At 45.6% G+C, this 22,904-nt stretch overlaps 1 protein-coding gene across 2 annotated transcripts in view; it reads left to right on the top strand.

The window, feature by feature from the left end:
• The first annotated feature begins 10,670 nt into the window (after positions 1-10,670).
• BMP7 (bone morphogenetic protein 7) overlaps positions 10,671-22,904 on the top strand; it is an 81,308-nt gene continuing 69,074 nt past the window's right edge. The window contains exon 1 of one of the 2 annotated variants that reach the window (XM_028735270.2): positions 10,671-11,781. In XM_028735270.2, coding sequence (XP_028591103.1) covers positions 11,331-11,781 — 451 coding nt within the window. In that variant the 5' untranslated portion in view covers positions 10,671-11,330. The remainder of the gene's footprint in view (positions 11,782-22,904) is intronic. The other variant, XM_028735275.2, reaches the window with a different exon arrangement.

The following is a 22,904-nucleotide window of genomic DNA, read 5'->3' as shown; positions in this document are numbered from 1 at the left end:
TCCCACTTTTGCCTAATCCCCAGATCCATTTACTGCCTTTGGAGTTAATTTTGCATGCAGATGACCTTAATGAGCCTCTGGCATGTGCTTCCTCAATTTGCATGCATAGTATGCATGACAATTCACCGCATGGGGATGGGCAACTGGTTACTTTGCTTTTAGGAAGATTCTTTTTTGGGGGGGGGAGGGGAAGGCCCAGGCTTCTCTTCCTCAAAGTGCAACAACAATTAAAAAAGACAGAAAGAAGTAGAAGCAAACCTGACAAAATGTATGAAAAAAAACAACAAGAAGAGATGAGACTCTGGAAGACACAACAGCAAAAGTTGCTGATCTTGTCATATGACCTAAGTGGAATTCTGCGGGAAAGAGGCACCCTGGGCTGGATGTTTATCTCATGGAAGAATCTGGAGAAACAGCTGCCAGCACACAGGTTGCTTCATCCTGGAGGAGAGGAGAGAGGGCCAAAAGGAAGGCAGGAAAGCAGAAAAACTGGTTTCTTTCTGCTGCTCTGGGATGAGATCATGGATCTGTAATATTCCCAGCAAACTGTTTTTATTACATGGGAGCTTAGGAGCAAGGTGCATTTCCCACATGGGTTATTAACAAACGTGGAGGTGTTCACGCAAGGTTGCAAACAACCTGGGAAAGATGCAAATTAAAAATAAACAAATGTAGAAACATAAGCCTTGAGGAGAGGGGTGCACAAGTAATATTTTCACAAACCTTCTCTTGGTTATACATTAATGTGACCATTCTATATTACTTAAAAACGATTCAAAGAATACGATGTGTCAATTCTGAAAAGTTTAACAGGGCTGTTGTAAGTAATAGCTTTATAGTTGTTTTTATCTTTTTTAAAATCTTTCTTGAGATGTAATGCACAGTGTCTGTAACTAAAAGTATTGTGTGGTGTGGAATACTGAGTGAGACCATTGGTCAGCCTAGTTCAGTATTATCTACTTTTGGCAACTCTCCTAAGCTTTAAAACAGGGTTCCTTTTTAAATAAAAAATATTATTCAAACAAACAAACAAACAAACAAACAAACAAACAAACAAACAAACAAGGCTCCTTTTCTGGAGATGCCAGGGGGCAAACTTAGGATCTTCTGCCAAAAAAGCATGCGATTTACTGCAACCCCTCCCTTATTAGTACTTTTTGGGTAATAAACTATGGTTATCACACTCCCTTTCAATGGTCATACACTGCTACATGAGTGGCAGTTCAGTAGTAATATTTCCAAATGATTGGTCATGACTACGGCTGCTGACTTCTTTTTTCCTTGGATGGCTTTTGTCATACCTGCAAAACGGGCAACAAAAATGAATAGGTTAAACTCTTCACATCTGCATCTCTGTGCAGAAAAGAAAAGAATTATTGTGGATTCCACACTCTCCAGCCCGCAGTTGTTAACCAGAAATTTGGGAGTGGGGCAAATGGTATGTTGAACGTTGCAAGTCAATGGAAACCAACAAGACTGAAGGCAAGTAGCCCAATGTGATTATAAAACTTAAACCACATTGACAACCGGTTATCAATCATTCCAGTGCATTTTGTCATTGCCATAAACTCTGGAAACAGGAACGCAGAAAGTGCCCTAGACCAGCAGTGGTCAGCAAACTTTTTCAGCAGGGGGCTGGTCCACTGTCCCTCAGACCTTGGGGGGGGGGCGTACTATATTTTGAGGGGGAAATGAACAAATTCCTATGCCCCACAAATAACCCAGAAATACATTTTAAATAAAAGCACACATTCCACTCATGTAAAAACACGCTGATTCCCGGACTGTCCGTGGACTGGATTTAGAAGGCGATTGGGTTGGATCCAGCCCCTGGGCCTTAGTTTGCCTACCCATGGACCAGATCATGCACATAGCTATCAACTTTTCCCTTTTCTTGTGAGGAATCCTATTCGGAATAAGGGAATTTCCCTTAAAAAAAGGGAAGCGTTGACAGCTATGATCATACCACTGGCTCATTTAATGTCTCCTCTCAGTGGTGGCTGGTGTCCACTGCGGCTGGTTGGGTGTAAGGCAGGAGGCCAACAGTAGGTGGAGACAGAGCCAAGGACAGGTGCAGCTATAGCAAATGACAGGCAGATCCAACTAACTCAAGTTTTGTCTCCTTCTTCTTCCCTTCTGAGTTATACAAGGGGAACACAGACTGAGGTAGGGGAAGCTGACAGCCAGTGCCACCTGCAGGACTGGTTGTACATAGGAAGGCAGGAATTGGAGACTTTTGAGAAATGAATCCTGAAGACAAAGGGAAGAAACATACCCAAAGGGTCGGGAAACACCTGCCTTTAACCTTGTTTAAGCACAGGTGAGCCCTGTCAGCAAACCGCTTGCAGCCTAGTCATGACCTGCCAGCGAATCACAGGAGTGTTTTGGCTGGGTCACCATCACCAATAATGGCTGTATAGGGCAATATGGAACACAAAGTGGATTTGCTTCAAAGCCTGGGACATGAGCCAAGAGATGAACCCTGAATAAAGACAAACTGTCAATGGGTGTATCTTTGGCTTAGGGAAAACAGTATGAGAACTGCTAAATATGGGTACTGACTATGGCTATCTTTACACAATTATCTCTTGGAAGCTATTTTGGCTAGGGAGCTGTTAGCAAGCAAATCAATATTCATCAAGATCATTAAAAAGGTCAAGGCAACCGTAGTAAAAATGTTCAGTTGCTTTGGGGAATTGTGTGGCTTTTACATTCTTGCCTCATCATGTTTTGTCTTCTTTTCCCATGCTGAGCAAAGATACTATAGCCAGGTTAGCTGGGAATAAAGTCAGCAGCAACTTTTATACTGTGATGGAGGTCTATTTGCCAGCTTTTTGCTCTGGAGGGCCACTCCAAACTGTTTTTATCTTTTTTTGCTGGGTATTCTGAAACATGTCCATGGCAGAAAAGTAATACATTAGTGGAGGACTTATACTAGACCACCCATCCATCATTCTGCATTATTCATTGTTCTTCTCAGCTTTCCCCATGCTACCAATAATAATGGGGAAAATAATTGTAAAATCCCACTACAGTGGTACCTCGGAAGCTAAATGGAATCCGTTCCGGAAGTCCGTTCAACTTCCAAAATGTTTGGAAAGCAAGGTGTAGCTTCCGATTGGCTGTAGGAAGCTCCTGCAGCCAATCGGAAGCCGCGGAAGCCCCATCCGATGTTCAAGTTCCAAAGAATGTTCGCAAACTGGAACACTCACTTCTGGGTTTGTGGCGTTCTGGAGCCAAAACGTTTGACTTGCAAGGTGTTGGGGATCCAAGGTATGACTGTACTTTTGCGGTATTAAAAGTTATGGGATTTCAACAGGAAATTATAGGATATGCACTGGTGGGAAACAAAGCTATACAACCTTCCCCAAACTTTTGCAGACATGAACAATATTGAAAATTGGATTGTGTATGACTGCTCCAGTAGCATAATGAGCACAAATAATCATGAATACACGTAAGAAAGCTGTCTGTAGAGGCCTCTAGACTCTAGGCCAGGCTTGTCCAACTTCCAAGAGACTGTGATCTACTCCTACTATAAAAAAACTGGCAGTGATCTATCTGCTGGATTGACCAGTTGTTGTTTTTTTAGGAAGTAAAAGTTGTTGAGCTTTCTTTGGGGAGGTCAAAGTTGTTTTCGCGGGGGAGAGGTCCCAAGATCTACTGTGATCTACCACAGGCACCCCACAATCTACCAATATATCGTGATCTACTTGTTGGCCATCCCTGCTCTAGGTCTTAGAATTAGATGCTTAGTCAGTGCACCAGTAGTGCAGACCTTTGGGGACAAACGTTGCTTAATAAAGTAACGCAACTTTTTGAGGACAAAAGAATTAGGTACACCCATGATTCTATTAATCCACTTTCATAAGGGAGCTTGTTATGCCAGATAAACGTTTCAGCTTCCACCACCTGTGACCTGATTCTGAGCTTTCGAATTGCAGCTTAAGAAGAATCTTGGAAGGTTGCGGTGAGACAAACCATGTTTTAGCCAATGAGCAAAGTCCTGCACACAAGCTTTCTGGGAAAATAAGCAAGATATCCCACTAATGGGAAACATTAGGGAATGAGAAGATTCAAAACTATGTTGGGGCGGTGGCGACGGGCCACGGAATCCCATTATATAAAGAGCAGTTCTGCATAAACACAATCAGGACCAGGCTGTTAAATGACAACCTCAACCTAATCAGTGAACAGTTTAAGCATGTTTACATGGAAGTCTCACTGTATTCAGTGCAAAACAAAAAAAATTCCTTCCAGTAGCACCTTAAAGACCAACTAAGTTAGTTCTTGGTATGAGCTTTCGTGTGCATGCACACTTCTTCAGATACACTGAAACAGAAGTTGCCAGATCCTTCTATATAGTGAGAAGGTGGGGAGGGGTATTACTCAGAAGGGTGGTGGGAATGGGTGATTGGCAGATAGCTGTGATGAGCCTGTTGACGACTCTTAACGACTGCAATAGGTCTTACAGGGAAAAGCAAGGGGTGAGAAGGTGAAAAATGGCTTTGTCATGTATAATGAGATAAGAATCCAATGTCTTTGTTCAGACCAGGTCTCTCCATGGTTTTAAGTTTGGTAATGAGTTGCAATTCAGCAGCTTCTCTTTCCAATCTATTTCTGGAATTCCTTTGTAGTAAAACAGCTACTTTGAGATCTTGTATAGAATGTCCTGGGAGATTGAAGTGTTCTCCTACTGGTTTCTCTGTCTTGTGATTCTTGATGTCAGATTTATGTCCGTTTATTCTTTGGCGTAAGGTTTGGCCTGTTTGTCCAATATAGAGAGCTGAAGGACACTGTTGGCATTTGATGGCATACACAATGTTAGACGATGAGCAATTAAATAGTCCCGAGATGGTATGTGTGATGTTGTTGGGGCAGTTTTATTCAGTATTCAGTGCAGTTTTAGCTAGCTTCTAGCTAGCAGTTTCTTGTGAAGTCGGTGCTACTAATGCATGCATATTCTAAGCAGTGTCCGCACAACAACATCAAAATGCTGCCCCAAATTGCTTTCCCATTCAGGCTACATACATCATATGCAGTGAAACCTTTGTCAAATTCACTGAAGTCAGGCTCCAGTTTGTGGTAGAGCTGACAAGATGGTGGAGAGACTCTATGCAACTAGTTTCCCCTTCCAAAGACCAGCACTGGCGTGCAATGAAATACTTGCTCTTTTTAAAAAAAGCAACAACCTGACAAGGCTTTTCTCCAGTTTGGTCAGCTTCACCTGAGTACAGAGAAGGGAAACAGTAAAGGAAATGGCCCTGTCTCAGAAATCCTGTTGCAGAAAAGGAGGCGTAAGGGAGCCACACTTGCATCCAATAATTATGACCAAAGAGAGACTTCCATATAGGGGTTGAGAGGGAAAGTGGAAAAAGAGACACTCTCAAATGTGTATGACTGTATGGAAAAAGAGGTAGGCAGAGGATTAAAAATGCTCTTTATATAGGAAGTAGGCAGTTGGAATGTAATTGTAGCCCCACCTTCCTGCATGGTGAACTAAAACAAAGTCTGCAGATAAGCATTTCAAGAACTGCATCCATACAAACAGTGATGCTCATGGCCTCTCCAGATGTCTTTTGTATTGTGCATTACTAATTATTTGTGCTCATTGACTGTGTTGGAGCAGTTATCCATGATCCTTTCTATTTTGCTTAATGTATGTAGGGTTTGGTGTCAGCATTGCTTGTGTAGGTTCTCTGCTGTTCACTTGTGTTCCTTTGGTGGTGAGAGAGGTTGGGGTTGGCCTAGGGTGTGGTTGTTGGTTTGTGATTGGCTGTGGTGATCTTTGTTTTCATGTGTGAGTGGTTTGGGTGGGTGTTTTGGATCAGGTTAGCCATATTGATTTGTATGCTGTTGGTGGATTATTGTCATTGTCTTGTTGGGCTGTGTATGTGATAAAGGGGAGCCGTACTGGGGTAAAGGCATCTTCTTCTGTTTGTCCCCATGTCAGTTTCAGTTTATTGGTTAATTTTTCTAGTAGGGCTGTTTCCCATAAGGAAAAGTTGGCTTTTCCAGATTGTGCTCCTGCTCCAGTGCTCTCAGAGTCTATCTCTGCACCAAAGAGGAGGAACTCAAGCACCTAATATCACATCCAGAGGACCAGTAGCCCCTGTTTTATGTAATCATGGCACAGCAGTTGCTTGACCCGGTGACACAACCTCTCACCCCTGTAAGCAGCGAATAGTGTTTTTTTTAATGCACTGTGGCATCCCATCAAAGCCCAAGTCAGAATCAGGTGTTGTTGCTTTTTTCCTGTGAGGCAAAGATTATATATGATAAGGCAGTTGGATCATCAGGTTTGTCTATGCTAAAATTGAAGACAAGATACAACACGTACACGTGGGTGGGGAGGCCTGGATCAAGAACTGTTAAGATCATGCTGCAACATAAGCTAACAATGATGGTATCAAGCTTATTTCACTATCTTATCAAACCACAAGCTGGCTCTGCTTAAACATTTTCATGACAACTTTCCTTTCCCCTTTTCCACTGGGGAAAAGTGATCTTTGGCTGTCTTAGCCCACATACATGCTAACCTGTTTGTAGCATTAAAAAGTGTTTCTCAATATGCAATCGTTCATGCTTATCCTCAACATGCGCCTTTCAATCTAGAGCAGTGGTTCCCAACCTTTTTTTGGCCATGCCCCCACCTAAGGTAAAGGTAAAGGTAAAGGGACCCATGACCATTAGGTCCAGTCGTGACCGACTCTGGGGTTGCGGCCCTCATCTCGCTTTATTGGCCGAGGGAGCTGGCGTACAGCTTCCGGGTCATGTGGCCAGCATGACTAAGCTGCTTCTGGTGAACCAGAGCAGCACACAGAAACGCCGTTTACCTTCCCACCGGAGTGGTACCTATTTATCTACTTGCACTTTTATGTGCTTTCGAACTGCTAGGTTGGCAGGAGCAGGGACCCAGCAACGGGAGCTCACCCCGTCACAGGGATTCGAACCGCCGACCTTCTGATCAGCATGTCCTAGGCTCTGTGGTTTAGCCCACAGCGCCACCTGCGTCCCAATGCCCCCACCTAAGCATCTCTAAAATCCTGATGCCTGCCCCCTCTCCCCATGACATATAATTCTTATTATTCAAAAAGTGAATTCCTATTCACGCGGAGGCAGCCTAAAAGGCCATTCACGGTTAATAACTCATTCTAGAATTTCCCCCATTAAAAATAAAATTGCCCCCCTCTGGGACGTGTGCCCCACATTGGGAACCAGGGATCTAGAGTGATTCTAGATCCTGCCATCCACAAGGGTGAGTGTAGTTACTTGATACAACTTGAAAAGGTTACTCACACCTTTTCCTCCCTGCACATGTTTCAGGTGAATGAAGGAGAAAGTGGTGACACACCCACCCACAAGATCACTGAGCAGGTGTGAATACGCCCGCCTCCCATTCTCTAGTGAACCGTCAGAGAAGCGGTCTCCTCACAAAGCCACAATTTTCAAGAGTGCCCTGGCAAGAGGGAATCATTGTTAAACTTCTCTGATAATTGTTGCTCTGTGGGGAATAGAGGTCCCCCAACAGCTGTCAGTACCCTTAACAAACTACAGTTTCCAGGATTATTTTGGGGAAGCCATGTGTGTTTAAAGTGCTATGACACTGTTTCAAATGTATAGTGCAGACCGAGTCCTTGAAGAGTCTCTGGCAGAGTAGGCAGTGGATCAATTGTCTGACTTGGTATAAGGCAGTTTCATGTGTTCACCCTGACTTGTATGCTGAACATTCTCCAGGACGTGGTGAACCACAATGACTTAGTGGGCATTGAGAAGACCAGTTGCTATGAGAAAAAGAATAGCTCACAACTGCTCCATCATGCAGTCATCACTATGCTCTTCAATCTGAGCAGGCTGAAAGCAAAGAGGAAGGTTACCGTAACTTCCGTCATAGAGCTTCAGTATGCTGAGGACAACGTAGTGTGCGCATGCTCAGAGGATGACCTCCAAACCATCCAAAATATCTTTGCAGAAGTTTACGAAAATCTTGACCTATCACTCAACATCCAAAAAACCAAAGTGTTGTACCAACAAGTACAAAATAACCCCTCCGCAGCGCCACAAATCCAACTCAATGGTGTAACGCTGGAAAATGTAGATCACTTCTCCTGCCTAGGCAGTTATCTTTCCACAAGGGCCAACACTGATGCCGAAATCCAGCATCGCCTGAGCTCTGTGAGTGTGGCTTTTTCCTGATTGAAGTGCAGAGTGTTTGAGGACCAGGACATTTGCAGAGAAAGCAAAATGCTTGTTTACAAAGCTATTGTACTACCAACCTTACTATATGCTTGTGAAACATGGACCACTTATAAACACCATCTCCAACTCCTCGAAAGATTCCATCAACGGTGTCTCTGAACATTTTTACACATCACTTGGGAAGACAGGTGAACTAATACCAGTGTACTGGAAGAAGCAAAGGTCACCATTGTTGAAGCAATGATTCTTCAACATCAACTTCATTGGACTGGTCATGTTGTGTGGATGCCTGATTATTGTCTTCCAAAGCAACTACTCTATTTTGAACTTAAAAATGGAAAGCGTAATGCTGGTGGTCAACAAAAGAGGTTTAAAGACTGTCTCAAGGCAAATCGAAAAAATGTAGTATAAACACTGACAACTGGGAAACACTGGCCTGCGAGCGCTCCAGTTGGAGAACAGCCTTTACCAAAGGAGTCATGGGCTTTGAAGACACTCAAACGCAGGTCACAAGGGAGAAACGTGCTAGGAGAAAGGCACGCTTGGCAAATCCACACTGTGATCAACTCCTGCCCGGAAACCAATGTCCCCATTGTGGAAGGACGTGTGGATCCATAATTGGCCTCCACAGTCACTTATGGACTCACTGTTAAAACTGTGTTTATGAAAGACAATCTTACTCGGCCATGAGTGATTGCCAAAGAAAGAAGAAGAATGTAAAAACAAGTGTGTGAATCATCCTTTTTTTTTCCTAGCTCCAACAAAGGCTGTAGTCAAAGATTTTCTGAAAATCTCAGTGATTACTATCAAATTGATATTGGCTGGACAAATAAAGAAATAATATAGCAAAATTATTTCTGGACTGCAGATAATAATAATAATAATAATAATAATAATAATAATAATAATAATAATAATTTTTTATTATTTATACCCCGCCCATCTGGCTGAGTTTCCCCAGCCACTCTGGGCGGCTCCCAATCAGTGTTAAAAACAGTACAGCGTTACATATTAAAAACTTCCCTGAACAGGGCTGCCTTAAGATGTCTTCTGAATGTCAGGTAATTATTTATCTCTTTGACATCTGATGGGAGGGCGTTCCACAGGGCGGGCACCACTACCGAGAAGGCCCTCTGTCTGGTTCCCTGTAGCCTCACTTCTCGCAATGAGGGAACTGCCAGAAGGCCCTCGGCGCTGGATCTCAGTGACGTTCAGTGATCTGAACGATGGGGGTGGAGACGCTTCTTCAGGTATACAGGACTGAGGCCGTTTAGGGCTTTAAAGGTCAGCACCAACACTTTGAATCGTGCTCAGAAACATACTGGGAGCCAATGCAGATCTCTCAGAACCGGTGTTATGTGGTCCAGGCAGCCATTCCCAGTCACCAGTCACCCACAAGATGGGATATTGTGTGCTTGACTATTCCTCCATGGGAATGGGGAAGAAATAATCAAAGGTTAAAAACAAACACACACTAGAAGCCATCTTCTTGACTTCTAAATTTCTGTTTTGGGGTATTATTTTAAAAGTGGAGGAGCATTCAGTCATGTAATTCCCCACGCAGCTGCAGTCTAATGGAAGTCCAGTTACATGGACTTCCTGTTATCTGCTACTGATGGGCTGGGTTTTTATTTTTTCTTATCTATAATCTGAACTTTGTTTGACTTTCTGCTTTATTAGGTAACTGGTTTTTAACATTTTGTATGAATTGCTGTGAATCTTTCAAATTGATGTGTACTGTATTGTGAAGGAAAAATGACCCCCCCCCAAAGAGGAAACGTGGAGGTGCCCTGCAAAGTACGGTGTGTGTGTGTGTGTGTTTAATAATGATAGGTTCAAATATTTTAAGACAAGTCCTTTGCACTGGGCCCTAGATTTCCACTTTCTTAAACATGAAAAAAGTTTTTGAAAACAACAACTTTGCATTCAAGGCAGTGATCAAGCTGCAAAGTGCGAGCCACTCACCGTCTTAATTTGCTCAGAGATCTAAATTTGCATCCATTCATACACATTAGCATTTGCAAAGTCTATGCAAATCTGCATCATGAGCCTGTTCCGAGAGTCCTTTTAAAGACCTAGCAACGCCCTTACTTACGTAGTACTGTAGCATAAAGCTGCGGCGATTGAAAGGAAGCAGTATCGAGCTTTATTTTGTTTTTACCTGCTTGCTGTCCCTGCTTTGAATTGCGCAGCTCCTTGCTAAGCCCTATACATGGAGAACAGTATACCAGAAGTACAGTCCCCACTTCACAATCCCTCCCCCCAAAAAGGTGGTTAGAAGCTACACTTTAGAAATAAACGCTGCGGTTTGATTCCCCCGTCCCAGAACTTTGGCGGGGCGTTGCTGTTGCCGGAACTGCAACAACTTCACTCCGAGCCGCAGCCGCTCGCTTTGGGGCTCGTCGGCCCACGTGAGATCCTACCTGGGGGAGCGAGCCCCGTCGAGCAAAAGGGGGGGGGGGCTCGCTCCCGCGGAAACGCGCCGCGTGCCTGCGTAAAACAAGTGCCTCGCTTTCCCGGTGCCAGATGTGGAAGGCCGATGCGCACGCCGCGTGCGTAAAAACCTTTATTTCCTAACCTAACCCCACCCCCAGGGTCCGAGCGTTGTTGGGGGGGGGGCACAGAGCCTGGATCGGCGGGGGAAGTAAGCGGCGGACCCGCGCAGCCGGCGAGGCTGGCTTTTCCTGTGGCTTGACTTGGGACACTTCTCCCAGTTGGGCGAGGGAGTGCAACGCGCCGAGCTCCGCCCCTTTGCGCGAACTCCCGCTGCCGCCTGCTCGGCTAAGCCGCCGCTCAGAAGCCTTGCGCTTGGTGGCGAGGCGGGCGGGCGAGCGAGCGAGCGAGCACATCCCCGAGGGAAGCGGCCAGGTCGGAGCCCGGGGTCCTGCCCTCTCTCCGCGTATGGCTCTCGGCAAGTAAGCGCGCTCGCTCCTCCCTCCTTCCCGGGATCGCCCGGGCTATCATGCGCGCCTCTCGGTGGGCTCTCCAGGGCAGCTCGCCGGCCAAGTGATCGGTCCCTCCGCGGCGCGCTCGGCTGCCCCTTCCTTTTTAATGCGCGGCTCTTTCGGCCGGCCGCCTCTCCCGCCGCTGCCCAGCCCGCCGGCTCCCTGGCTCTGCCCCCCGTGACGGAGATGCGCGCGGCGGGGTGGTTCAAGCGGCGGGCGGCGGAGGCGGCTGCCGCCCGGCTGCTAGTGTGGCTCCTCTTGGGCGCCTGGGCTGTGGAGCTGCGCTGCGCCCTGGCCGACTTCACGCTGGAGAACGAGGTGCACTCGAGCTTCATCCACCGGAGGCTCCGCAGCCAGGAGCGCCGGGAGATGCAGCGGGAGATCCTCTCCATCCTGGGCTTGCCCCACCGGCCGAGGCCCCATCTGCACGGCAAGCACAACTCGGCGCCCATGTTCATGCTGGACCTCTACAATGCCATGTCGGTGGAGGAGGAGGGCGCCGGAGGCAGCGACGGCGGAGAGGGCTACTCCTACCCTTACAAGCCCATCTTCAGCACCCAGGGGCCGCCCCTGGCCAGCCTGCAGGACAGCAACTTCCTCACCGAGGCCGACATGGTCATGAGCTTCGTCAACATGGGTGAGTCGCTTGGCTGGCAGGGAGAGGGAGAAGGGGCTTGGGGAACACTTGGGAGACGGAAGGACACTTCCTCGTGGCCTCCGGGAAGCCAGGAGGAACCTGCGGGATGGTGAGGCCATGTGGCTGGCCCTGGCAATACAAGGGCATAGCAGCCCAGGCCTGGCATCCTGGGCAGTTCCTGTGGCATCCATGTGCCACCCTGTAGGGTCTGTTTGGGCAGACACCTGCAGCAGGCAGGAGCCATTTCCCCCAATGCCCCCCCCAATAGTGGTACTCCAGGGCATTGTGGGAAATTGCAGTGACCCAGTGGGTTGGCCCCCCATGAGAGGACATTTTGCCAGACATCTCTTCAGACATGGAGCTAATCTTTTTTTAAAAAACAACAACCCCGCTTGAACTCACCTGGAAGTATTTATTACTATCTCTTCAGTGCTTGTCCTGGCTTAAGATGCTGCCCCTTCACCCAGAAGTATTAGACTGGGCTTTAAAAATATTAAATCTCCACTTAAGCACCTTTTGAGGAACCCTCTAGTTACACCTATGAGACAGCTGTTAAAGGAAGGGTTTAGTGCAGCACTTCTGAAGTGTTTTGATCTCCACCCCCCATAAAGTTTATTTTAATTTCTGGGATCCCCCATCCTTGCACCAACCATCAGGACAGCAATCCTTTGTGTGCCATTCTTGTGTGCCTGCAGCCAGCTGCTGTTAAAGACCTGTTGATTGGGGTTCTGGCATTTGAAAAGGTGATGGTGTTTGAAAAGCAGATTTATGATGCCTCTCAGATCTGCAAGCAGGGAAACATCGGAACAAATTAGTGGGTCTTTGCTAATTGGGTTGGATGGATGGATCAAGTGGAGGAACTGCTATCCTCACAAATCCAATGTGAATCAGTTGTGATCCTCTTCTAAGGGACATTCACCCTACCAGTGTGTCTTGAATGCTGAGAGAAGGATGGGTCCCTCCTCAGGATCCTGTCCCTCCTTATAACTTTCTATCCCCCCTAGGGCTAGGTGATCCATACTCAACAAGGGCTGTGGTGTCCCACATCGTGAGAGCCATTAATTTAACATATAACCTGTCAGTGCTGAGTGATCTTCAGATATGTGCTTTTGCTTATTACTGAGTGTTTCTAGGATAGCCCCCTGAAATACTTTTCCAAGGCCAAAGGTTTGGGCCATCGGCCGTCTTCAGCCCTTTCCCTGCAAAGAGAGCACTCATAGATTCACTTTAAGGCTGCACACTAACTTGGGAGTGAGTGGTGCTTGAATGCATAGGACTGAATGGCAAAGGCAGATTAACCACTGAGTAGCAAATAGAGGCCTTTGGGTTCCATGCTTGCAACAGCCAACATGGATTGCAAGCATCAACTGAAACCTTCAGCAATGAGTATGGATTTTTAAAAGATGAGGAAATTGCATCATTTTACTGTGTACAAGTGCTTAGAGCCTGGAGGTTACAGAATCTTGTGTATGGGCCCCTAATTATACTTTAATGTACATGTTTTGGTACCCAGTTCACAGTAGGGGTGGGGTACTTGTCTAGCTCTTTAAAAATCAAGTAAAACAGGGAGGGGTATGGTGCTGCTATGGGGTAATTTAACCTAGAATAAAGACCTTTGTGACTAATTTAGGATTGTGAGAATAATTCCATATGCATGTGCTGAAAGAGTAATAATTTCTTTTCTTTTACTATGGAAGTACTGTATGGACAAAGTGTTCTTATGGAAAACAGCTCTGTATCAAGAAGTCTTGAGAACTAGCTATAAAAAGGTGGTTCTCAGTTGTAGTTGCCACTGTGATGATTGATTATGTGGTGTTGTTAATTGTGGATTAATTAATCTCAATTAGTGTCATCTTGTAAATGCACTTGGGAGCTGGCTCAGAGATATCTGCTGTGGCGACTTAGAACTCCTTGCTTCGCCTCCCAATCTTGTTTTGTTGTCTTTGCTGCTGCCTGAATAGGAATGCCATGATGTCCATCTTTATTTCTTTGCTTTAGCAGTGTTTGCCTGCATTTTGCCATGAGGCTAGTTCAGACTTGGGAACCTGAACTGCAGCAGGCCACAGACTGCAACGTATAACAGATGAAGGGGCTTAAACCACCTTTGAATAACTGCAACATTGCTGGTGCTGCTGTAAATGGAGAAGTCCTGGTGGGAAAGGAGACACACACAGGCAGTATTTAAGCTTCTCCAAAGAGCCAGTTTTTGTAGGATTGCTTGTGGGATTTCATTTCTTTTTCAGGCTGCAGTCCCCAAACCCTTTACTTTAGAGGGATCCTATTTAGACCAGTGGGAGAAGTCTGCAGTAAGTGGGTTGTGATCTTAATGACCCCAAGAAAGGTTCTCTAGTAAATCCTCATTTGCTGTTCTTTCTAATGAGCTAGCCTGGGTTGCCAGCCCGTGCTCTTTTGGTGAGCACATGTGGATGGGTTTATGCAAATTAAATGGAAGTTGTCACTTTTCGGATTGCGGTTGGCTGAGCCTTTTTAATGGGATGTGGTCCTCCAATGGGGATTTCTCTTTGTGTGCTATGGGTCAGAATAAACTGGCTGGGTTTGAGTAGAACACTCTCAGGGGCAAGCTGTCTATTTAAAATATATAATTATAGGCACCAGTTTTGCTGTATCTGTTTTTAGCCTGCGTCACATGCATCTGTGAAACCACCGCATGTACAGATTGCAACTCTGTGAATCCAGACCAAATCCAAACAGAAGTTCAGAACAGCCAAGAGCTTTAAACACAGCCCCAGGCTCCCCCCACTGCCCTCTACTCTGCAGCTCACATGTAAAATAAGAAGGGACTCCCTGGGAATTGGAAGGGACACACCCTTTGAATATGAAATGATAATCTGACTCATCTTTGTTGTTGTGTTAATGGGCTCTTTTGCTTAAGATTTCATGATTGTCTAAATGACCACAAAGTAAGACTGCTGATGATAAAATGATGGTTTTGGAAGAGTCTTGTGAATAGTCTGCAAGGTGCAGCTGCTGGGAGATAAAAGGCTAAAGGGGTGCCACTTCTAAGTAGACCTGGGTTGGGGATGTCAAATCGCCACCCCCAGGCCTCTTCAGGACTTTTCTGAGGTCACACCTCTTATCTCCAGGCCAGATCCTTCAGTAACCCTGCTCTGTATTGCCTAGGTAGAATGTTTCCTTTAACTGCGATGATGCTGGCTTGGATCAATGGCAGCAAGATCGGTGTGGGTGTATGCACTATACAAAAAGTTAGAGGCATGCCCACTTTTGCCTCTGGTCCTGCGTGTCACTTGAATGTGGCCCCCAGAAGGTTGCCTATGATAGTATGTGGCTCTTGGGCTGACAAGCGTTCTGCGCCTCTGCTTTAGACATTGCCGTTGAACCCGTATGGAACTCCATTGTTGGGAATCCTTTGTAAAACTTGGGTTTGGTAAGGAAAAACCCCATACTGAGCTGAGCGTCTGAACCAAGATTATTCTTCTCTGTACAGAGATCAAGTATGCTAGTAAAAGAGAATTGCCAGGAGCTTGTCATTTTATGTATGTCATCGTTTGTACACTGGGTGATATACATCTGATCCTTGTAATCTTTGATGCAGAAGGATCATGGCAACTGGGTGCATGCACACAGGCAACCATGTGAACCTGCACACAGTTGTTTATAAACATGGTGTGTGTGGGTGTAGATACATGCTCATAAGCACAGAGAGAGCCAAAATGTTCAGGCACACTTTCTAAATCCAGGAAACCAGGACGAACTTATAAACAGTGAAACGCAATTCATAGACTCATAGGATAGCTCAGTCTGCAGAGCATGAGACTTTAATCTCAACCCAATCCTGTGCAGGCCTACTCTGAACTAAACACTGCTGTGTTCAGAGTAATGTGGTCCCACATAAGTGAGCAAAGGATTGCAAGACTTAAGAGCTGCTTTGCATATACACATCCGTCCCTTGGTGGCTGCAGCAGCGTCAAGCAAGGACTTGTTTGTGTCATTGTTGAAGACCACAGATAGAACTGTAGTATTCCATTCAATCAATGCCTTGCCTTTCCATGGAACTGCTCAGCTGTATCAGATGGTTAGCAACCAAGAGATGCAAATGAATGAATGAAATAGCTCACATTTTCCATTGTTTATCTCAGGGGTGGGGAACCTCTTTCAGCCCAAGAGGCACATTCCATCCTGGGCAGCCTTTCAGGGGCCACATACAAGTGGTGGGCGTGGCCAGAGGCAAAGTGGGCATAACAACAGGTGTGACTCTTACCTTTGTAGGCTATTTTCCAGCATGCGAAAGCCAGAGATTTCTGCATGCACATACACCCCCCCTCAATTCTCGGTCTTACACCTAGGCAAGCAGAGGCATTAATGCAGTTCAAGTATACCGTACATCCCATCTTAGGAGGATCACTTGAGGTTTCAGGGCAGGAACAGTGTGGTGTGAACCATAGAATTGTAGAGTTGGAATGGCCCATGAGCATCATCTAGTCCAGCTCTCTTCAATGCAGGAATCTTTTGCCCAACACTGGGCTCAAACCCACGACCCTGAGATTTAAGAGTCTCATGTTCTACTGACTGAGCTATCCCAGCAGTTAAGTGTGCAGCTTGAGGAGAGGGGATGTAGCTTAGATAAAGGTTATATAATAGTAAGAACATAAGGAGAGCCTTGCTGGATCAATCCCTTTCCCAATACTGTAACTCTTAACGTGAAATTTGTCCTTTTACAGTGGTACCTCGGGTTACATACGCTTCAGGTTGCAGACTCCACTAACCCAGAAATAGTGCTTCAGGTTAAGAATTTTGCTTCAGGATGAGAACAGAAATCGTGCTCCGGAGGCCCCATTAGCTAAAGTGGTGCTTCAGGTTAAGAACAGTTTCAGGTTAAGAACGGACCTCCGGAACGAATTAAGTACTTAACCTGAGGTATCACTGTACTGCCCATTCACACAGTTTGGAAATATCATTTTGGAGCTCATTGCAATCCCCTTTTCTTTTAAACTACTCTGAATAAATTGGTATCAACAGCAAACTTTGCTACCTCTCTGCTCACCCCTTTAACTCTAGATCATTTATGAACAAGGTAAAAAGCACAGGTCATAATACCAGTCCTGGGATGTGTGTATGTGTGTGAGAGAGTTCACTTTCCAAATCTCTCCAGCAGTAGAAGTAGATAAACACAGGTGGCAGTTCCAGAGAAACAGCATGCATTATTTGTTTCCTAAAAAGCTAGCTGACTTTCCACAAATGTCTTAGAATCCTCATCCATGATCTCTATGTAAGCAAAAGCTACAGGAGTCTTGTGTTACAGTTTGAAATAGTTTAACAAACCATTTCATTTGAGAGTTTTAAGCAATATCACAAAAATTGTAGCCCAGAAAAAAGTGTAAAGCTTCATTTGAAATGCTGAACAGAAAGCTCTTCTTTGTCAGGTCCTGACAAAGAAATCACAGCTTACATAAAAGCAGACAACATGCTTCTACACTGTGCAGGTTGATGGGTTGAAGTTAAGATAATTGCATGTACAGTGTACCTTGAGTTAAGAACTTAATTCATTCCGGAGGTCAGTTCTTAACCTAAAACTATTCTTAACCTGACGTACCACTTTAGCTAATGGGGCCTCCTGCTGCTGCCGTGCCGCCGGAGCACGATTTCTGTTCTCATCCTGAAGCAAAGTTCTTAACCCGAGGTACTATTTCTGGGTTAGCGGAGTCTGTAACCTGAAGCGTATGTAACCCGAGGTACCACTGTAGTTAAATATTATTATAACCTGAAGCGTCTGTAGCCTGAAGCGTATGTAACCCGAGGTACCACTGTATTATATTGGGTCCAAACCCAACCCCTTCTTGGGCCAGCATATGCAATCAACTGGGTTTCTGTGCCCCTCCTTGAGCTGCTTAAGGTTCGATGAAGGGGCTGAGCACCTTTGTGTTGAAAAAAAATCCCTGCACATAGAAAAATACCATATCAGGGAGAAGGCAGTTTGCTTTATGGCAGAGCACCCAGTTGCTCCCATGCTGCCTGCTGATTGTAGAGACCAGTCTAATGCTATACTGCAGGAGATGCTCTTCAAGAAATCATGGTGCTGTTATAGTTCTATTGTGTTTGCCTTCTGTTAGCATGGTCTGTCATTAGTAAGATGATAGGCAAGATCCAATCGTTTTAACATAGACAGGTGGAACTATTAGCAACAAGGCACTTCTGAGAGTTTTGTCTGTATGGTTTTGTTCCCCTGTCAACAGTGCATGCCAGGACGAGTTTAAGAAAGGACATAGATCCATAATAGCTTTCTTCATCCTTGTGCACACCTTTCATCCCATTGTAGTCTCAGTTCTTTCATCTCCATGGGACAAAGGCCAGCTTGTTTATAGACTTCTTAATGAATTAGACTAGTTGCTAGCCAGCCTATATAGCGAAGCACAGCACCTGCTTTCAGACATACAGATTTCTATTGACAGTGGAAATTAGAAGATCTTTTGTGAGGTGGTGTCCCCCCCTTTAAACTGAAGGGTTTCTATAGCGATCTTTTAAAATTGCAGCCTGTATTAAACTGTGTGCCTTGGTTTTGTAAGAGATACTCTTGTGGGCATTGTATTTCCCAGGTAGGGTTTTGTTACATACGTCAAACTAGCGCAGCAAGTGCCATAATGCCAGAATGTGCATTGCAGCAGAGAAGTGTCATAGCACTATGGAAGCCTTTGCAGCTCCTTTTCCTTTTTTAAAGTAAGTTAAGTACAGAACATAAATAAAATAAATGCAGCCCTCAATAATTGCAACATACTGACTTCCTAGCAGTTTTCTACCTACCCCTTTGCGTGTCTGGTCATCGGGAGAAGGAGTTTTTCAAGGAGGTGCTAGGTGGGCAAGCTTTGCAAGGATGGCGGAAGATCTAAAAGATTTTGCATTTGGAACAAATGATCCTTTATGAGAAGACAGAGTGGCTTTGTAACTTGCAAGGAAGCACCGAAAGATGGAGAACCAGCAAATGACACTTATTCTTTTCTTTTTGTGCTCAATACAGTAAAGTGTAGTTGGGGAATGTGTGTGATGAGCTGTGTATCCTCCGATGCATAGACAGCCACAGAGGTGAAGCATGACTTTCCCCTCTATTGGTTACACTGGAATTGCAGAGAGAGAAAGTGCAATGGTCATATGCTTCCTTGCAATGTGCAAAGCCACCTTGAAAACAAACTTTAGTTATTATGGAAACCACAACAGTTTACTTGTCGTGACTCACACTGGAGAACCTGGGCTTTTAGCTTGATGTAGGTATTGAAACTTCACTGTTAAAGAAATCCTGTCCTACTGAGTGACAGTTCCCATAATCTGCAGATCATTGTTTAGTGTGCACAATTCTCCGAACTGCCATCATAAGGGCAAAGGAAACGGGAAATACCGGTGTGCATTGATCTTTGCTATTCTTTCCCCTAATATGGCAGTTCCGGATGCAAGTCTCTAGCACTAGCGTGCCAGCAAAACAGTGCAAGTTGGGTTTATGGGAGTATTGACCCTGCCTGCTCTGCCAGTAACACCAGAGCACCGCATGGCTGCAGCAGCTAACAGCTCTTTTTCCAGCCCCTTAAACAGATGTGGAATTGAAAAACAGCAGTGATTTGACAAACCACGCAGAGGAAGGCTTTCCAAAGGTGTGGAACCACCACTGACAAGACACTGATTCTTTAGGAGGGAGGGTACATTAACTGAAAGGAGGCAGGGGAGTTGTTGATGTTTGAAGTTGAGATCCCATCTGTTACACTGTTTGTAGCCCTGGGTAAGTTTCCACCTTGCTGAATATTCGTAAGCCCATCAAATGCCTTTGAGAAGCTTACAAGCAGGTATGAAGTCAACAGCCCTTCCCTGTTCATGATGGAAATGTTGGCTGTTAGAGGCACCAATTGCTCTGGGTTCCTGAGGGCAGCTGGGACATAGAGCAGAGGAAGCCGCCTTATACTGAGTCGATCAGAAGTCAGTCTATCTATATCTATCTATCTATCTATCTATCTATCTATCTATCTATCATCTATCTATCTATCTATCTATATCTATCATCTATCTATCTATCTATCATCTATCTATCTATCTATCTATCTATCTATCTATCTATCTATCTATCATCTATCTATTGTTTACATGGATTGGCAGCAGCTCTTCCCACCCTTACCTGAAGAGGGCAGGGATTGAACTTGGGAACTTCTGTGTGCAATGCAGATGCTTTACCCCTGAACGGTGCTCCTTACCCAAAGCTGGTGGATGGTTAAATCAGTTTTAAGTTTGTGGTGTAATATTCTCTTAGCGTTACAATTTTGGCCCTTATTACTGCTTCCTCTCTTCTCTTGTTCCTTTTCCTTGGTTTTTCCTATCTGGCTCTCTGCTTGTTGTTGTCCCTCCTCTTTTTCACACTCGCATATTCCAGATAAAGCATATTCCGACACGCATTTGAAGCACATTACTTCCCCAAAAGAATCCTATAGTTCCCCACCGACAGAGCTACCATTTCCAGAACTCTTAAAAAAACTACAGTTCCCAGCAGCCTTTGGGGGAAGCCATGCTCTTTAAACATGAATGGAATATGCTTTAAATGTGTAGCGTGGAACTGTCCTCATTCATTCCGGCTCCCTTCCTTTCCTCTGGCTCCCTTCTTGGTGGCTGAGACGCACACCCCATTGTTGTCCTGTTCTGGGCTGAGCAGCGCTGCATCCTCAGGGAGGTCTTCCTGCTCCATCCTTCCCTTTTCAACTGGCTCACCTTCCAGCCAGACCTCCAACACCGCCACACTCTGGAGACTACTCCTCCCTGAACTCTCATCACAGTAGCTTAGCCATGAAGGACACTGACAAACTGGAACGTGTCCAGAGGAGGGCAACCAAAATGGTCAAAGGCCTGGAAACGATGCCTTATGAGGAACGGCTAAGGGAGCTGGGCATGTTTAGCCTGGAGAAGAGGAGGTTAAGGGGTGATATGATAGCCATGTTCAAATATATAAAAGGATGTCACATAGAGGAGGGAGAAAGGTTGTTTTCTGCTGCTCCAGAGAAGCGGACATGGAGCAGTGGATCCAAACTACAAGAAAGAAGATTCCACCTAAACATTAGGAAGAACTTCCTGACAGTAAGAGCTGTTCGACAGTGGAATTTGCTGCCAAGGAGTGTGGTGGAGTCTCCGTCTTTGGAGGTCTTTAAGCAGAGGCTTGACAACCATATGTCAGGAGTGCTCTGATGGTGTTTCCTGCTTGGCAGGGGGTTGGACTCGATGGCCCTTGTGGTCTCTTCCAACTCTATGATTCTATGAGGGATTGGAACCTGGCTCTCCCCGGACTCTAACCATTGCACCACACTTCTGCTGCTTTTCCTCAGGTGTGCCGCTTGGGAGCTGTGGTAAGTCTAATGGGAAGTAGGGAAGTGAACACCATTACAACCACCTGTTCCTTTCGGCTTAGTTAAAAGCAGCAGGCAAGGGCTTGGCAGTTGCCCAGCCGCCACCAAAGGACTCCCTCCCTCAGAATAGGGCCCCCAGGCCAACTTTTAAGATTGATGGTTTCCCTAGATCAATAGGTAAGTGAAACCCCAGTATTCAAGGAGAGAACAATACCACCCCACCTCCCTCAGACATGCAAAATAACCTGAGGGGTGTGTGGAGATACTTGCCTTCTGCTTTGGAGGATTGCATTTGAAACATAGCCATCCCAGGGTGAAACTCATTGTCTTTCTGTTGCAAATTGAGGAAGGACCTCGCCCTTTAAAACAGGGGTCAGCAACCTTTTTCAGCCGTGTGTCCCTCAGACCATGTGGTGGGCCGGACTATATTTTGGAGAGAGAAAATGAACGAATGAACAAATTTCTGTGCCCCACAAATAACCCTGAGATGCATTTTAAATAAAAGCACACATTCTACTCATGTAAAAACACGCTGATTCTTGGACCGTCCACGGACCGGATTGAGAAGATGATTGGGCCACATCCGGCCCCCGGATCTTAGTTTCCCTACCCCTGCTTTAAAATGAAGAGTAAATCTTTGCTGCTGCTAATGAGACTCAAAAGGCAGGTGGTTGTTTGTTTGTTTTTTAATATATTTTGTTAAGGTTTTTGGACGTCAGTTTAAGATGGCTTTAGAGGAGGATTAGGCTGTGAACGTCTCCTGGTCACCAGTCATGATGCATGCTATCTCCAGGATCCTTTGAATTCCACTCACTGGGGAACAACGCCTTCAGAGTGCTGTTGCTCTTGAGTCCTACTTAGCAGGGTGCCTGGTTGGCTGCTGTGGGAGTCTGGGTTGCTGGACTGGATAAGGCTCTGGCCTGGTCTAGTTCAGCATCTGGTTGTCACAGTGCTGTGGGAAACCTGCAAACAGGACCTGAACGCAGCAACACTCTCCCCACTTGTGGCACCCAGCAACCGGGAGCGACACTTTTGCAATCCTTATGCCTGCCCCACACTAACCGATGGAGACTGTTTTGTGCTTGGTGCAGGAAGGACGGGGCATAGCCAAGTAGCAAGGGAAGTGCTGTAGTTGGTTCAGTGCACCTCCTTTGCATGCAGCGGCTCCCTGGCATGTCCAGCAAGAGCTGGGAGGGACTCCTGGTCCGAAATTGTAGCTAGCCACTGGTAGTACGTGTTGACAGTACTGATCTAGTTAGACCAATGGTCTGACTTGGTTTCCTCTGCACATTTTCCCAGACTTGTGTGAGGCTTTGCACATGCCCTAGCCCCTTGTCTGTTTATAGTGGTGTGGTTAGGGAAGATACTTTGTTTGCACTTGTTATTTGGGCATATAAAGCCATGAATGGCTTGGGAACCAGGTACCGGTAATTGAAAGAGCACATGCCCCAGTATCGGCCATCTTGGACACTATGATTGGCAGACGAGGCCTTGTTGGTGGTGATGCCACCAGGGGCTGCTTGGCTGGTGTTGACCTGTGACAGGCCCTTTCTGGTGGTGGCTCCCTTTTTGTGGAATGCCCTCCCTCTCCGGTGAGGTGTATCTTGCTTTCAGAAGCAGTTTGAAAGCTTTCCTGTTTATAGGCATTTGATGGCTGAAGGATACTGTTCCTGACAACCCTGAGACCACGAGATGAGAGAATGCTTTTAATTGTTTTTAGAATGTCTCAGTGATAACTGTTTCTGGTATTTTTAACTGCATTTGTTTTTAGAATGCTCC

This window comes from Podarcis muralis, chromosome 5 (genome assembly GCF_964188315.1).
Source record: "Podarcis muralis chromosome 5, rPodMur119.hap1.1, whole genome shotgun sequence".
In the NCBI taxonomy this organism is placed as follows: domain Eukaryota; kingdom Metazoa; phylum Chordata; class Lepidosauria; order Squamata; family Lacertidae; genus Podarcis; species Podarcis muralis.
The sequence above is the reverse complement of the archived record's forward strand: the minus strand, read 5'-3'. Positions and strand labels throughout refer to the sequence as shown.